The sequence below is a fragment of the Neoarius graeffei genome, chromosome 12 (genome assembly GCF_027579695.1).
Source record: "Neoarius graeffei isolate fNeoGra1 chromosome 12, fNeoGra1.pri, whole genome shotgun sequence".
Classification (NCBI taxonomy): Eukaryota; Metazoa; Chordata; class Actinopteri; order Siluriformes; family Ariidae; genus Neoarius; species Neoarius graeffei.
The window spans coordinates 70,632,841-70,650,686 of NC_083580.1; the positions used below are offsets into that span (position 1 = coordinate 70,632,841).

General features: G+C 41.2%; 1 protein-coding gene across 1 annotated transcript; it reads left to right on the forward strand.

Moving 5' to 3' along the window:
• Nucleotides 1-12,361: 12,361 nt before the first annotated feature.
• On the forward strand, nucleotides 12,362-17,233 carry LOC132894809 (protein RD3). Its single transcript, XM_060934923.1, has 2 exons — nucleotides 12,362-12,657; nucleotides 16,867-17,233. The coding sequence occupies exons 1-2, from the start codon at nucleotides 12,362-12,364 to the stop codon at nucleotides 17,231-17,233; spliced, it is 663 nt and encodes a 220-aa protein (XP_060790906.1).
• The last annotated feature ends 613 nt before the right edge of the window (nucleotides 17,234-17,846 follow it).

Below are 17,846 nucleotides of genomic sequence, written 5' to 3' on the forward strand. Positions count from 1 at the left end.
AAGACATGGACTCCCTAGCTTAGCTTCACAGACCTTTGGGGATCCCTGGATTCCACTTTGAGAACTACACTGATCTAAACTTGAGTGCCCAGATGCTCAACCAGTAGTCATTGAAGGACATGCGTTAGAGTTTCGTGTGGTTATTGATCCTCCTTCCCTTCAAGATCAATGTTGTTACATATCTGACCTGTACACATCCTGTCAGTGGACCAACAAAACACAAAACCTCCCAGACGCCATTGAAGGAGCAATAGCATCACGTCCTCAGACATTACCTCAGCAAGATGACCTCATGCTCTTCCCAAATACAGTGGTGCTTGAAAGTTTGTGAACCCTTTAGAATTTTCTATATTTCTGCATAAATATGATCTAAAACAGCATCAGATTTTCACGCAAGTCCTAAAAGTAGATAAAGAGAACCCAGTTAAACAAATGAGACAAAAATATTATACTTGGTAATTTATTTATTGAGGAAAATGATCCAATGTGAAAATGATCCATATCTGTGAGTGGCAAAAGTATGTGAACCTCTAGGGTTAGCAGCTAATTTGAAGGTGAAATTAGAGTCAGGTGTTTTCAATCAATGGGATGACAATCAGGTGTGAGTGGGCACCCTGTTTTATTTAAAGAACAGGGATCTATCAAAGTCTGATCTTCACAACACATGTTTGTGGAAGTGTATCATGGCACAAGCAAAGGAGATTTCTGAGGACCTCAGAAAAAATGTTGTTGATGCTCATCAGGCTGGAAAAGGTTACAAAACCATCTCTAAAGAGTTTGGACTCCACCAATCCACAGTCAGACAGATTGTGTACAAATGGAGGAAATTCAAGACCATTGTTACCCTCCCCAGGAGTGGTCGACCAACAAAGATCACTCCAAGAGCAAGGGGTGTAATAGTCGGCGAGGTCACAAAGGACCCCAGGGTAACTTCTAAGCAACTGAAGGCCTCTCTCACATTGGCTAATGTTAAATGTTCACGAGTCCACCATCAGGAGAACACTGAACAACAATGGTGAGCATGGCAGGGTTGCAAGGAGAAAGCCACTGCTCTCCAAAAAGAACATTGCTGCTTGTCTGCAGTTTGCTAAAGATCACGTGGACAAGCCAGAAGGCTATTGGAAAAATGTTTTGTGGACGGATGAGACCAAAATAGAACTTTTTGGTTTAAATGAGAAGCGTTATCTTTGGAGAAAGGAAAACACTGCATTCCAGCCTAAGAACCTTATCCCATCTGTGAAACATGGTGGTGGTAGTATCAGGGGTTGGGCCTGTTTTGCCGCATCTGGGCCAGGATGGCTTACCATCATTGATGGAACAATGAATTCTGAATTATACCAGCGAATTCTAAAGGAAAATGTCAGGACATCTGTCCATGAACTGAATCTCAAGAGAAGGTGGGTCATGCAGCAAGACAACGACCCTAAGCACACAAGTCATTCTACCAAAGAAAAGAAAGAAAGAAAGCACAACTTTATTCATCACACACTTGTGAAATTTCCTCTCTGCATTTAACCCACCTGAAGCAGTGAACACACACATATACCCAGAGTATCGGGCAGCCATGCTAACAACATTCACACCTACGGTCAATTTAGAGTCACCAGTTAACCTAACCTGCATGTCTTTGGACTGTGGGGGAAACCAGAGCACCCGGAGGAAACCCACGCAGACACAGGGAGAACATGCAAACTCCACACAGAAGGGCCCTTGCCAGCCGCTGGGTTCAAACCCAGACCCTTCTTGCTGTGAGGCGACCATGCTAACCACTACACCACTGTGCCGCCTGTAAAGAATGGTTAAAGAAGAATAAAATTAATGTTTTGGAATTGCCAAGTCAAAGTCCTGACCTTAATCCAATTGAAATGTTGTGGAAGGAACTGAAGCAAGCAGTTTATGTGAGGAAACCCACCAACATCCCAGAGTTGAAGCTGTTCTGTACGGAGGAATGGGCTAAAATTCCTCCAAGCCGGTGTGCAGGACTGATCAACAGTTACCACAAACGTTTAGTTGCAGTTATTGCTGCACAAGGGGGTCACAGCAGATACTGAATGCAAAGGTTCACATACTTTTGCCACTCACAGATATGTAATACTGGATCCTTTTCCTCAATAAATAAATGACCAAGTATCATATTTTTGTCTTATTTGTTTAACTGGGCTCTCTTTATCTACTTTCAGGACTTGTGTGAAAATCTGATGATGTTTTAGGTCATATTTATGCAGAAATATAGAAAATTCTAAAGGGTCCACAAGCTTTCAAACACCACTGTATCAGTCAGTGCATTAGTATGGACATTGCAGGGCCGAGTGCTGAAATCCACACAAGCACAAGTGCATACTAGAGATGCAAGAATATGTCATCCGCCCTTTGAACAACTGCCATTATATCCCTTTTGGATTCATGTTGGCATGTCCAATCACTTAGGATGTCTATTATTAGTTCTACTTGAGGTTTGGACCAGTGATATAAAGAAGTTCTTCATGTAAAAGTTAGAATTGGTGTAATGCATGCATGCATCTTCTATTTATGTAGAAATTCATGTGTTTTTTGGGGAGAGGGGATACTGCCTTTATCAGTGTCAGTCAAATTCCATCCCATGCCAGGACCTGGTCTTCCCAGGCAGTGTCCCATCCCAGTAAGAACCCTTTTGAGGCACGCTGGGCAGCACTGATCTCCGTTTCCGTAGCCCTCGGCCTCTCGCCTATTATATAGCTAGGGTTACAGTGGGGGGTTAGTCCTCTGGTAACCGTGAGAGTTTGACTCCCTACTCATATCTGGATTGCAACATGCCTTGCCAGATAGCAGTAGGTACCATTTTTATAACGGTCTTTGGTGTGACCCGGCCACGAGTAGAACTCACAATCACCCGGTCAAGAGGTGGACACGCTAACCACTAGGCTAGCTCACGGTCCTCTATCAGTGTAGCATGATGTAATTTAAACTTTGAGAAAAAGCAAAGCATACAATACAAGATGTTTCTTGTTTATTTAAAAATGGTATTTAAAAAGAATAAATATTCATGATATCCAGTATTAAGCAGTGAAATGTATCTATAGATAATGGAGTGGAAAATATTGGAAAATTGTGTTAATAATCAAATATGTTGAGGTACATAGATGTGTAGGTTGATTTACATGACAGTTACAAAGCAAAAAAAATAAAGATAGCAAGTAAAACTATTTTTAATATAGAAAAATACAGGCAAATATGTCTCTTCTTTAATGGTTTTTAAACAAATATAAGCTCATTGAACCTATTTCTAACTTTTTATTTTTACTAATTTCAAGCTTGAAATTGTTATAATCTTTTAGCAAATAATTGTACGCACTTCAAGTGTTATTTCTAGAAAGAAGCAAAATTATCTACCAATGGAATAAAACAATTTTAACCTTGAAATGTGTAAATATGGCTAGAAATAGACTTAATAGTTTTATATTTGTGATATAATTATCTCATAATGAGAAATATTAGATAACTTTCTGTTTATTCAAGATATCTGTACTTGCGGGAGGCACGGTGGTGTAGTGGTTAGCGCTGTCGCCTCACAGCAAGAAGGTCCGGGTTCGAGCCCCGTGGCCGGCGAGGGCCTTTCTGTGCGGAGTTTGCATGTTCTCCCCGTGTCCGCGTGGGCTTCCTCCGGGTGCTCCGGTTTCCCCCACAGTCCAAAGACATGCAGGTTAGGTTAACTGGTGACTCTAAATTGACTGTAGGTGTGAATGCGAGTGTGAATGGTTGTCTGTGTCTATGTGTCAGCCCTGCGATGACCTGGCGACTTGTCCAGGGTGTACCCCGCCTTTCGCCCGTAGTCAGCTGGGATAGGCTCCAGCTTGCCTGCGACCCTGTAGAGCAGGATAAAGCGGCTAGAGATAATGAGATGAGATAAGATCTGTACTTGCTAATATCCTTTTTTTTTGCAATGTACCTTTTTTTAGTCATTTCCAGATACATTAAAAAAAATTCTAACATGTTAAAGAGAGCTGCATGGATTTGACTGAGTTTCCTAGGTGAAGTGTTTAGCAATGTTCTGTGGTAATAAAAAAGTTCTAATAAAAGCTTTAACATTTTTAACCTACAAACAAATAGACAGTAGACAACAACACTATAATAGAAGTAATAACTGATTTGGGGAAGAAAAATCTAAGTGCAGTTAATTGTACTCATCCTCCTACTCCTGACCATCACACAACATCAACCATCAGTCATGAAAATATTTTAGAGTTCAACCTGGTAATCCATAAGGTCTGTTATGAAAAATATCATATTATATGTTAGTCCTCGGGCGGCACGGTGGTGTAGTGGTTAGCGCTGTCGTCTCACAGCAAGAAGGTCCGGGTTCGAGCCCCGTGGCCGGCGAGGGCCTTTCTGTGCGGAGTTTGCATGTTCTCCCCGTGTCCGCGTGGGTTTCCTCCGGGTGCTCCGGTTTCCCCCACAGTCCAAAGACATGCAGGTTAGGTTAACTGGCGACTCTAAATTGACTGTAGGTGTGAGTGTGAATGGTTGTCTGTGTCTATGTGTCAGCCCTGTGATGACCTGGCAACTTGTCCAGGGTGTACCCCGCCTTTCGCCCATAGTCAGCTGGGATAGGCTCCAGCTTGCCTGCGACCCTGTAGAACAGGATAAAGCGGCTAGAGATAATGAGATGAGATGAGATGAGATGTTGTCCAATGGACAGTCGTGCCAAACTGCTCAAAAATTGAGACTGGAACACAGCCAAATTGAGGAGTTTTGGAATGTTGGAGCAGATGGTGGCTAATGATGGCCATGACTAAGATTTTATGCAGTCTTACCTGATGTTTAATGTTCTTCGTAAGGGATTCCTCAAATCGTAGCACCAAAAAAAAAAAAGAAAAAAGAAAAAAAGCACCTTCCTTTGCTTGAATGGTTAGTATTATCAATTTGTACATTTTTATTTTTTGTTTTCATAAAGACGCTCCAGCCCAAATATATACGGCTTCAAGAAGAGACTCAAAGATGCTCTAGATATGATCCAATCTGGACTACAATAAATAGCTAGCAGCTCATGATGAGCCCTGCGTGCTCCAGACTCAGGTATGTCAAATAATATAAAACGTGATACCTTACCATTTCCTCTCTCACGCCTTCTTTTTATTTCTCAAATTACACATTTTCCTGACCACAAATTGATTACGTCCTACTTCCCATCACGACATGGACAATTTCCATGTAATGTAGGTAAAATATTTTCCACTTCTTGCTGATTATTTGCCACTTACCGTCCAAAGAATAAAAGGTGTCCTTCCTGTAAAATGGTTCCACTGTCGGTTTTCTTTAGAACTCAGTCAAGGTCAAGTGTCCTACCTGCAAGTCCTTGAGTCTTTCTTTCTTTTTCACCTTAACAACATTCAAAGGGTTCTGTTACACTGGCAATATGCAGGCAAGTTATTATTTGTGGTTTATTTTTAAGTATATCACTAGAAATAAAAGGAGGTCACTGTTACGTTTATAAAAACACTAAAGAAATGACATTTATCGACTACGCAGGCATGAAGAATCCCAAAGTGACATACTGTATCACATATTATCTGCAGGAAACCGGCGTAAAGGTAATGTTTTCTTGCCTGACAGTGAAGTAATGCACTGCAAATAATGGCATCTTAGGAAGTGAAATAGCTTCAATATTGATAAATATATCTAGTATTTCCTTATATACAGTATAAGATTACAACAAACCAAATAGAAGATTATTAAATCTAGTTATAGACTTTTTTTCAGACTAAATTTAAACATTAATTTCTAGAAAGAAGCAAACTTTAAAATTTACATTTGGAAATTACTTCTTTAAAAAAACTAAGCAAATAGAAATAGGTTTAATAATCTTATATTTTGGTTTAATCTTGTAATCAGAAATACTAAATCAATCATTTTCTAAGATGTCATTTTTTCCAGTGTAAGTTATTACTTTATCTATATCACTGATCTCACCTGTCAAAAATACAACACTACGTTTAGCCTCTAAAACAACACCGTATACACTCGTTTAGTTGTCGCTACAGCATATCATTATGGACGCTTGAACTATTTCCTATCATTCATGACATCATGCAAGACAGAAAACTTACTCATTCCTTTTACTGGCAATGTTGGTGGAAGTTTTCTTTTTCTTCAGTTTGTCTCAGATTTGTTCTGTCCATTTGCTTCAAGCCACAACAAAAAAGCAAGACAATGCTATGCTCTGATGATGATTTCCTGATGGGCTGGAAACAGAATGTGAGCAGCGCCTTGGTTCAAAGACAAAACTTTCGAATTGATTAAACACTAATGCCTGTGTTTATCTCCCACATTACAAGCGTCTTCAATTAAGCCCCCTTTTGTGCTATTTTTCTGATGATGCATGGATTTCAGAGGCCGCAAATTGATCTGTTTGCAGACGTGTGCATTTTTATCCCATTTCACCCAGGGCGAAGCAGACCACTGGCAGACAACTCCGAAAAGAACAATTCTAGCACAATTTCCGCCCACTCGAACAGATTTCTAAAATGTGCTATAACGTACTATAAAACACCATTAACTCACAGCGTTTACGTAGGAATAAATGCTCTCAAAGGACATCAGCGACTATGATATTTAATAGGAAGTGTTTAAAGTTTGAAATACTCTACGTTCAATGGAATACATGATGAGTGACAGATAGAAGAGGGCATGTGTAAGCTTTTTTTCCCCCTCTCAATCCTGATGGGAAGTAGCCCAGCAGACACCTCCAAAGAAACAGCACTCTCCTGCACTTGATCAATATGTGAAGAACTCTTACATTACACATTAATCTAATAATCTAATCCAACTCTGGCAAGCTTTTAACATAAGACCGGGGAGGGGAGGCTGTCGAGGAGGGAAGAACGGTGAGAAGTTCAAAAGATTATGACCAGCACTGAAGTTTACATCACAATCCAGTTTTCTTCACATGACAGAAAAAAATTATAGTCTTGTACACCCGTCCACCATGGCCTAGTGGTAGCGTGTCCGCCTCTCGATCGGGAGATCGTGAGTTCTATTCACGGTCGGGTCATACCAAAGACCATCATAAAAAATGGTGCCTACTGCCATCTGGCAAGGCACGCTGCAATACAGATGTGCATGGGGAGTTAAACTCTCGTGGTTACCAGAGGACTAGCCCCCACTGTAACCCTAGCTATGTAATAGGCGAGAGGCCGAGGGCTATGGAAACGGAGATCGGCGCCGCCCGATGCGCCACCATACAGGTTGGGCCTGGTTAGTACTTGAGTGGGAGACTGCCTAGGAATACCAGGTACTGTAAGGCATGAGAAGGACTTTAACTTTTTTTAACACCCGTCCACCTACTCTTTTATGCAATTATCTAATCAGCCAATCCCTTGACAGCAGCACAATGCATAAAATCACGCAGATACAAATCAAATCAAGAGCTTCAGTTCATGTTCACTCCAAACATCAGAATGGGAAAAATTGTGATCTCAAAGTGTGACTTTCTTTCACCATGGCATGGGTGTTGGTGTCAGATGGACGGGTTTGAGTATTTCAGAAACTGCTGATCTCCTGGGGTTTTCACACACAACAGTCTCTAGAGTTTGCACAGAATGGTGCGAAAAACAAAAAAACATCATCGAGTGGGCGACAGTTCTGTAGGTGGAAACAAACTCCTTGATTGGTTTGAACTGTGAGGAAGGATATAGCAACTCATAGCAACTCTTTACAACCGTGGTGAGCAGAAAAGCATCTCAGCATGCAACAGCAGAACACCACATTGGGTTCCACTCCTGCAGCCAAGAACAGGACTCTTTGAATCAAGAACAAGTTCCTATTAAAGTGGCCAGTGAGTGCACATTCCCCATCATTTATCAAGTGCAGATTATTTTAATTTCAAAAGTCAAATTATTACTGTATGTTGTTGTTTGCTTGGGTCTAGCGGTGCAAAATTGAACAATGTACTGCTTCTATCAAAATATACTATTAATATGTTGCATAAATATTCACCCCCTTGAATTTTTCCACATTTTTAATGCTACAAACAAGAACTGAAATGGACTTAAGTTTTTCCTTAATCGTTTGATTTATTCAATGTTCAACATTTGAAGGTGCAAAAATATTTTTAAATAGTTTTTAGTGTTTTTTTTAACAACAACAACAACAACAACAACAACAAAAAAAACCCAGAGGAATTTGTTGGTTGCATAAATATTTCATTGCTGGGTTAATATTTGTTAGAACCACCTTGGGCTGAAATTAGAGCTGGGTTAAAGCTGTCCTTATCAGCTTTTAGATTATGATCTCGATATTTTTCCCCATTCTTCTTGGCAAAAGTGCTCAAAATTTGTTTGACTGGATGGAGATTGGTGGCACAGTGGTTACAACTGTCATCTCACAGAAAGAATGTTCTGGGTTTGGACCTCGTGGCCAACCGGGGATTTTCTGTGTGGAGTTTGCATGTTCTGGGTTTCCTTCGGGTGCTCTGGTTTTCTCCCATAGTCCAAAGACATGCTGATTAGGTCAACTGGCTACTCTAGATTGTCCATAGATGTGAATTTGAGTGTGAATGGTTGTTCATCTCTGTGTTAGCTCTGCAATAGACTGGTGACCTGCCCAGGGTGTTCCCCGACTCTTGCCCGAAGTTCACTGGGATTGGCTCCAGCTTAGATAATGGATGGATGGTTGGATAAAGACTGGTGAAAAACAGCAATTTTATGTCTTGTCACATATTCTCAGCTGGTTTGAGATCTGGGCTTTGACTCTACTCTCTCACAATGAGTTTTTTGTTTCAAAGAGTTTTGACGTGGTGGTGTCATGTTGGAAGTATATATCTATATAATACTCTGCCTAAATATCAAGTCTCTTACAGATTGGAAGATCGGTTATCAAGGATTGCCCGGTATTTAGCATGGGTTTGCCATGCTGACCCAGAGACGCCTGCACTGGCTAGGCCACATCAGCCGCATGGGCGACAGCTGCATCCCAAAGGACGTGCTGTAAGATGAGCTGGCCACAGGCTCCAGACCCACAGGACGACCTGCACTACGCTACAAGGACATGTGTAAGTGCGACCCGAGGGCAGGCGGCTTCAACCCCGCAGACGGCGGCCTCAGACAGCGCTGGCTGGCAGTCCACCACCAAGGCCATCATTGGGGAAGCCGAGGAAAGGAGAGAGACCCGGTGGAGGGAGAGGAGGCTCCGACGACAGCCGAGACTGCAGTTGGCACCAACAGACACCCGACCAAGCAACTTCACCTGCAGCAACTGTAGCAGACCATGCGGCTCACGCATCGGCCTATAGAGTCATACTAGGCGCTGCAACTCGACAACTGTTGGATGACCCCTGGCGCAGATCACCATAATCTTTCAAAATCAAAGGAGCCAACAGCACCAAAACTAATTTAGTGATTTCACAGAAAAAGGTTTGAATCACAACCTTTACATTTTATTTAGAATTTTGGAAACTATATTGATTTCCTGGGGCAGCATGGTGGTGTAGTGGTTAGCGCTGTCGCCTCACAGCAAGAAGGTCCGGGTTCGAGCCCCGTGGCCGGCGAGGGCCTTTCTGTGTGGAGTTTGCATGTTCTCCCCGTGTCGGCGTGGGTTTCCTCCAGGTGCTCCGGTTTCCCCCACAGTCCAAAGACATGCAGGTTAGGTTAACTGGCGACTCTAAATTGACCGTAGGTGTGAATGTGAGTGTGAATGGTTGTCTGTGTCTATGTGTCAGCCCTGTGATGACCTGGCGACTTGTCCAGGGTGTACCCCGCCTTTCGCCCGTAGTCAGCTGGGATAGGCTCCAGCTTGCCTGCAACCCTGTAGAACAGGATAAAGCGGCTAGAGATAATGAGATGAGATATTGATTTCCTACCATTTCAATATTATAGCCTATATTGTGTAGATTCAAGACATACAATATAATCCAAATGAAGTCCATTTCAATTCCAGGTTGTAATACTCCAAAAGGAAAAATTGAGGTGAGGTGAATGCTTATGGAGGCCACTGTATACATTCAGCCCTCCTGTTGGATCTCACAGACAAGACACTAATCCAGTTTCATAATATACAGTCCCCACAGGGATACTGAGAAATATTAGAAATATACATGTATAGATTTGGAAATACAGTGAGATAACTTTATCAGACTGTGTGAACAACAAAGCCACAGCTTGGTTCTATTTGTTTATGTGTCCAAAGTGCTGAAGCATTAAAATGCAGGCTAAAAGGACACTGTAATAATAGCGGATTAACATTTATCCTCAGCCCATTAGCTTGTGTTGATAGGAAAGGTGCTTTAAGCCACTTGCTAGTCATGCAGGACAGATTGGTGCCAGGATCTTGTAATTATGTTTGGCTCATTTGATGACAAGAGGGGACTCTAGCATCTACTGCATATCGCGCTGTTTTTAAAAGGTAACGTCTAGTCATGCATTACCTGTAGTTAGGACAACTTATCACTGTGTTCAGTGACTATTAGTTTTCAGACACTTTTAGTACTTTAAGCTATCAATGTAGCAGTGATAGAGCTTGGTAACATTAGAAACATGACAAGGTACATGAGTCATTCTATAATTAGGGGTACATTTCATGTAAAGCAAAACCTCAAAATATCAGTATTCTTTTTCAATAAATAAGCTATATGTTTCCATGGTATATACCCTCAAGTTCCTAAACAAATTAATTGCCAAGCTTAATCTTAAATTACTTTTAAAATATTTTAATGAAAATGAACATTTGATTGTTTATTTTGTCAACCGCGTTACGGACAAACGTTATGTCATCTTAAACATATATAAAAATACTACACATTTGAAAACACATTTGTTTGAAAGTGCTTAAGTCCATTAACAAGATGTTTTTAATTAATCTGTACAACTGTTATGGAAAATATGAATTTTGAGCTTCATAAATAGGATTTTATGGTTCACTGTGATACAGAATGACACTTTTTTCAACATAAATCCTTGTTACGTCGAATTTAGAGTTGTTCTCCCTCCTTATACAAGACTTCCCTATCCAGAGATAATCCCCAATCTTTTATTTTACAGTTCATCAAACACATAAGAGATTTATAGCACAAAAAACACTTGCAACACAGTTGACAGGCAATGTAACACAATTGACGGGAGTAACACAGTTGACAGGGCAGAAGAACAAGAGGACACGTTTTAGGATAAAAAGAGCTTTTTATTGTTTTAAATTTAACTACAAATAAGCTGATGAATTCAGGTGAACTGTTAAAACAACATTTAGACACAATTTCAGAGAAACGTAGCTTATTTAACAAATTGAACATATTAAATCATTCTGTTTGTTTGTCTGTCAATATGAAGATTAAGTGACAAAAACATACTCCTCCTCAACTGTGTCATAGCTGATGGGTAACACAGTTGACAGTAACACAGTTGACATTTCGGCCATTTTTAGAGTGTTGTGCTAACTGCAGACCTCAGAGCTTTCACTACAAGACCTTAATCAATTCATATTTTTATTATCTTTAGCTGTATACTTTGTAAATACAATTTCTAAATCAGGTTTATGTGAATATGTTGACAACACAGTTGACAGACAATTAACCCTCTCTAGGACTATACAACAGTATTGATGAAAATATTGAAGAGGTGAACTCAAAACTTACCACACGGTCTTCAAATTTCCCACCAAAGAGGATATGACATCACATGATGTTGGTCACATGACTTAGGACCAAACCATTTGCCGATTTATTGGGGGGGGGGGGGGGGGGGGGGGGGGGGGGTGTTTCAGTGGGTAACACAGTTGACATAAGTTTCTCGGACACACAAAATTCTTCATTTAATTTATAATTTTAGGCTTTTAAACACTTTTGTCATATTATAATAATTACCATGAATAAATATTTGTAAAAACTTTAAACAAAAACCTTTTTTTAAAATGTAAATATGAAGACCAAACCTGACATTTGGAAAATCGGACAGCATAAAAACACCAAATTCCAGTATTATATATGCATTTTTGCAGAGCAAAATGATGTAATTTGTTGACTTTTTGTATTATATAAAAGAGAAATGTGTGCTAATGTACAAAAGATCATTGGCTGAAGTTAATAGTTAGTGAAATTGACAAATACAGCACATGGACTTGAGATGTACCCCTAATTATAGAATGACTCACATGTGTACACCACTATTATACAAAATAGTTCAAGCAAAAACCCTAAAAGGATTCTTAATGTTTCGATCTAAAACCTTACAGCAGTTTCTCTATCATAGGAAGCCAGAAATCCTGTCTTGACTATCCATTTTCCTAAGAGTTTCTAAGGTATGATGTCAACTTTGTTCATCTTTGAGTCGACTCTGTATTTAATATTACAGCACTTCAGACCATTTCTGGATATTGTGTCCTCCTGTCCTCTATTCAGATGTTTCCTTGGTCTGCTACGTTCACTCTGGAGCCCCAGCGTCCTAGTCAGCGCTCGCCTGCAGAGATGGTAACCCATACACTCATGCAGGAGCTGGGCTCTTTGCTGAAACGCACAGAACGTCTATGTCTGGATAGGACATCCAAGATTCGCAGACGCAGCTCTGGTGTGGACTACAGCTGGCTGGCAGTGACACAGCAGAAGCCCTCATACGCGATCACGCCTGGAAAGTTGTTAGAGCTTCAGGAACTCTGCTTAAAGATCCCTCCGTCTCAGTGTGGCCCTGTCATTCTCAGGTGGGTTATCAAATTTGTCGGGAGAAAAACATGTGATAGTGGAGCTCACTGTGTGTGTGAGTGGATGATAAAAATAAGGCAGATATTAAATGCAGACTTTTTCTCTTACAAAATAAGACCGTCCATATACAACCCTGATTCCAAAAAAGTTGGGACAAAGTACAAATTGTAAATAAAAACGGAATGCAATAATTTACAAATCTCAAAAACTGATATTGTATTCACAATAGAACACAGACAACATATCAAATGTCGAAAGTGAGACATTTTGAAATTTCATGCCAAATATTGGCTCATTTGAAATTTCATGACAGCAACACATCTCAAAAAAGTTGGGACGGGGCAATAAGAGGCTGGAAAAGTTAAAGGTACAAAAAAGGAACAGCTGGAGGACCAAATTGCAACTCATTAGGTCAACTGGCAATAGGTCATTAACATGACTGGGTATAAAAAGAGCATCTTGGAGTGGCAGCGGCTCTCAGAAGTAAAGATGGGAAGAGGATCACCAATCCCCCTAATTCTGCGCCGACAAATAGTGGAGCAATATCAGAAAGGAGTTCGACAGTGTAAAATTGCAAAGAGTTTGAACATATCATCATCTACAGTGCATAATATCATCAAAAGATTCAGAGAATCTGGAAGAATCTCTGTGCGTAAGGGTCAAGGCCGGAAAACCATACTGGGTGCCCGTGATCTTCGGGCCCTTAGACGGCACTGCATCACATACAGGCATGCTTCTGTATTGGAAATCACAAAATGGGCTCAGGAGTATTTCCAGAGAACATTATCTGTGAACACAATTCACCGTGCCATCCGCCGTTGCCAGCTAAAACTCTATAGTTCAAAGAAGAAGCCATATCTAAACATGATCCAGAAGCGCAGACGTCTTCTCTGGGCCAAGGCTCATTTAAAATGGACTGTGGCAAAGTGGAAAACTGTTCTGTGGTCAGACGAATCAAAATTTGAAGTTCTTTATGGAAATCAGGGACGCCGTGTCATTCAGACTAAAGAGGAGAAGGACGACCCAAGTTGTTATCGGCGCTCAGTTCAGAAGCCTGCATCTCTGATGGTATGGGGTTGCATTAGTGCGTGTGGCATGGGCAGCTTACACATCTGGAAAGACACCATCAATGCTGAAAGGTATATCCAGGTTCTAGAGCAACATATGCTCCCATCCAGACGACGTCTCTTTCAGGGAAGACCTTGCATTTTCCAACATGACAATGCCATACTGCATCAATTACAGCATCATGGCTGCGTAGAAGAAGGGTCCGGGTACTGAACTGGCCAGTCTGCAGTCCAGATCTTTCATCCATAGAAAACATTTGGCGCATCATAAAACGGAAGATACGACAAAAAAGACCTAAGACAGTTGAGCAACTAGAATCCTACATTAGACAAGAATGGGTTAACATTCCTATCCCTAAACTTGAGCAACTTGTCTCCTCAGTCCCCAGACGTTTACAGACTGTTGTAAAGAGAAAAGGGGATGTCTCACAGTGGTAAACATGGCCTTGTCCCAACTTTTTTGAGATGTGGTGTTGTCATGAAATTTAAAATCACCTAATTTTTCTCTTTAAATGATACATTTTCTCAGTTTAAACATTTGATATGTCATCTATGTTCTATTCTGAATAAAATATGGAGTTTTGAAACTTCCACATCATTGCATTCCGTTTTTATTTACAATTTGTACTTTGTCCCAACTTTTTTGGAATCGGGGTTATAAACCCTAAATTGATTTTCCACCAAACGGACAATTGAAAGTGTCACAATGATGATGGTGGTAAATTTGACTGTATTACAAAATGATGCCATCGTTAAGTTCAAAATGGATGGAGTCTTTGGACGAACAATGTTTTGCCTTTGCTGTAGTTGGCAGCAGCCGGTCAGGGTTGTCTGTGAGATGTGAGATGTATATGGAAGAGGCTAGTTAGTGCTTTCTTCCAAATGTGGAAGGAAATACTCTGCCTTTTGACTCAGCTTGAGCAGCACATTTCAGTATTCACTCACTCCAGCTGGTAGCTGTCATACAGTAAGGACGGGCTTGCTGATGGCTAGGAATTGGAAAGACAAAACTGGGGAGAAAATGAGGAAAAAATTCCTAATCTTTCACCATGTTAGCCAAAAAATTAGGTCAGAAATCAGGCCAATTTGCACTGAAAGCAATCCGTCATTTCAAATACATCTCAGAGCAAAAGGTACAGTTCCATTTTAACCAGTTATTAACTCATCCGGCCGACAGGCGATAGCTTATGCCATCGTGTGTTGTCCGTCGTCCACATTTCATGAAAATCGCTTCTTCTCTCTCAATTCTTCACAGATTTTTACTCTTTTTGGCAGGAAGGTGGGTCTGCCTGGGGTGCATTTAGCTTCTACCCAAATTTGCATAATTGCAATTAATAATGAAGATATGGAGTAATTAAGCCCTAACGAGCGGTTTCCACACAAATCGCTTCTTCTCCCTCAGTTCTTCACCGATTTTGATTCTTTCTGGCATGAAGGTAGGGGGACCTGGGGTGCGTATAACTTCTATCCAGATTTGCTTAACCACAATTATTAATGAAGTTATGGACTAATTAAAGCTTAATGAGCAGTTCAACAAAAACCACTTCTTCTTGGTGAATTCCTCGCCATTTTGGATTCTTTCTGGCAAACAGGTAGGGATTCTTAGGGTGTATGAGCTTGCAACATTTATTGCGCAAGGTGGCCCACTTTAGATCGTTCCTTCTGGACTAGATGGCGCCGGAGTGAGGTACGCCATCATTGACGGTCTCGTTTAAATAATTAAAGTGATTATAGAAGTATAGCTTTTTTCAAAGTCTTAAAATTCTGTTGATACAATTCACATCACTTATATCCTGTTTTCACTGAGCCTGATTGAGACAAAAAAAAAATGTTGTAAAAAATTTACATTAAATGGCATTTAGCGGACACTCTTATCCAGAGCGATGTACAACATACCCAGAGCAGCCTAGGGTTAGATGCCTTGCTCAAGGGCACTTCAACTATTCCTGCTGGTCCAGGGAATTGAACCAACAACCTTTTGCTCCCAAAGCTGCTTCTCTAAACATTAGGCCATGGCTTCCCCATATGTGCAACATATGTGACAGGTTGTGACAATATGTGACAGGTTGATTACATTGGCCATCTAGTCCTGGGTATGACTTTAAACTACAACCAGTGGTGAGTCTCAGGTCTGGGAGGACTTGAGTATTGGGGAAAGTGGAGTTACCCCTTAATCACCATTGCTCCCAGGTCTGCTCTGACCTGGAGTGGTGGCACCCATAAGGCACTGGCAGCAGGGTGCTTTTTGGTGCATTGTGGCAGATGAACCCAACAAGGTCAACGGCACACCATCAGATGGCATGCAGAAGAGCCACTCAAATGGCCAACGGATGGCATCACTCGGCAAGTAATTTGTCCCTGCAGGGCAACTTCCATACCCCGTCAGGTCTGTGGCACTTTTGTGCACCACTTGGCATCAGGTCTGGAGGTCCAGAGAGACAACACAATGGGGGCATGACATTGTTTGTCTTGGCTTACTGTGCAAGGTGCTTTGCTAGGAGAGGAGAATAGTATGCAAGAGCTCATGAGGCCAGGCATTCCATGGCGGCTCAGCTGGGCCATTCGTGCCGCCGTTGCGAATGGCTCTGTCTACTCTGGTGCGGGCCTCATGGCCCATCTGCGTTTCTGCGCATCCTAATGAAGCAGTCATCACTGTTGTTTTTTTTAAAGAGTATTTTTTTGGGCTTTTTCCACCTTTATTGGATAGGACAGTGTAGAGACAGGAAATGAGCGGGAGAGAGACGGGGAGGGATCGGGAAATGACCTCGGGTCGGAATCGAACCCGGGTCCCCAGATTTATGGTATGGCGCCTTATCCACCTGAGCCACAACGCCCCCAAGCAGTCATCATTGTTAACGATGGACAGCCAATAACGACATTGGCCATCATACAGCTGAAGTCTTTGCTACTGGACCAGTGACCAGTCAATAGAAAATGCCCAATTATAGATGTTTGGTTCCAAAATTTCAGATACTTTACGCTGCATGAAAGAAAGTGGTGGATAGACAAGAGTTAGGCTTTTCATGCAGGACCTACATTAAGCATGAATAAATGTATGATCAATTGAATCTTCATCCTGATCCTGCTATATGCTGACATCTCATGAGCTCTATAACTTCCCTGTTCTTATATTCTGTACAGACTAAGGAAGTTGGTGACAGAGTTGGAACCAGAGGTGACAGAGGTGCCACGACTTTTCTACCTGGTATTGTGTGACTGTCTGGATGAGCAGCATGAAGACTTAACATTCAGGGAGACATCTCAGCGGGCTCAGGCCATCTTCTGGAGCCAGCATCGTAGTAACAGCGCCTTCTCTATTGGCCTTTCCTCACACCAGTGCCTCAAAAAACATTCAAGCAGAGGAGCAGAAGGGCAGGACAGAGAGACACTGTTTGAGGAGGATGGGGCCTGGGCCAAGGATGAAGAGTTCAGAGTGGTGGTCCCACGTTGCCGGAGAGTCAGGAGCATGCCTGATTTTAGCGCCATAGAGGAGAGTGCACAAACCTGAGGAATTACAATGATGACGTAATTATGGTGTGAATATATATTTGCTGTTGAAAATTGAATTCAGGTTTAAAAAAAAAAAGTATAACCATATAGACTGAATTTGAAAACCAGATAAAAATTACGTCAACAATATCAGAGAAAGTGGGGAAAGAACAACAGCCATCAATTAATATGATGCAATTTATCAAAATACGTGACCGCAAGAAATGTGATTTGAAGAAATTCTGCAATGATTTTGACTTCGTAAAGGAAATCATGCTAATTGGTGCATACTCACTGTCACACTTCTTTGGTTCTGGTGCAAATATACATAAAAAAAGACTTTACATCCTCTCCTGTTTATCACCAGGACCGTGTGCAAATCAGTCACAATTTACTTGAGTCTAACAAAACTTAAAAGGCAAGTAATTCAAATTAAAATTATTTTTGTGTACATAACTGATGCACACAGCTACTTAATAATTAGCCTCTATAACCATATAAAACTGGAAAAAAAAACAAAAACAAAGTGTTCATTTGGGCTCGGTTAGGTCCTCAATCTAGTGTTGCCACCAAGTTACCAGGAAAGTGAGCTTCCTTCTTTTGGACTCGTGCTTCACATCTGTCTAAGTATA

Coding starts and splice junctions, on each gene's coding strand:
- LOC132894809 (XM_060934923.1), top strand. CDS start 12,362: ATGTTTCCTTGGTCTGCTACGTTCACTCTGGAGCCCCAGCGTCCTAGT. Junction 12,658..16,866: donor TGTGGCCCTGTCATTCTCAG/GTGGGTTATCAA, acceptor TATTCTGTACAG/ACTAAGGAAGTTGGTGACAG.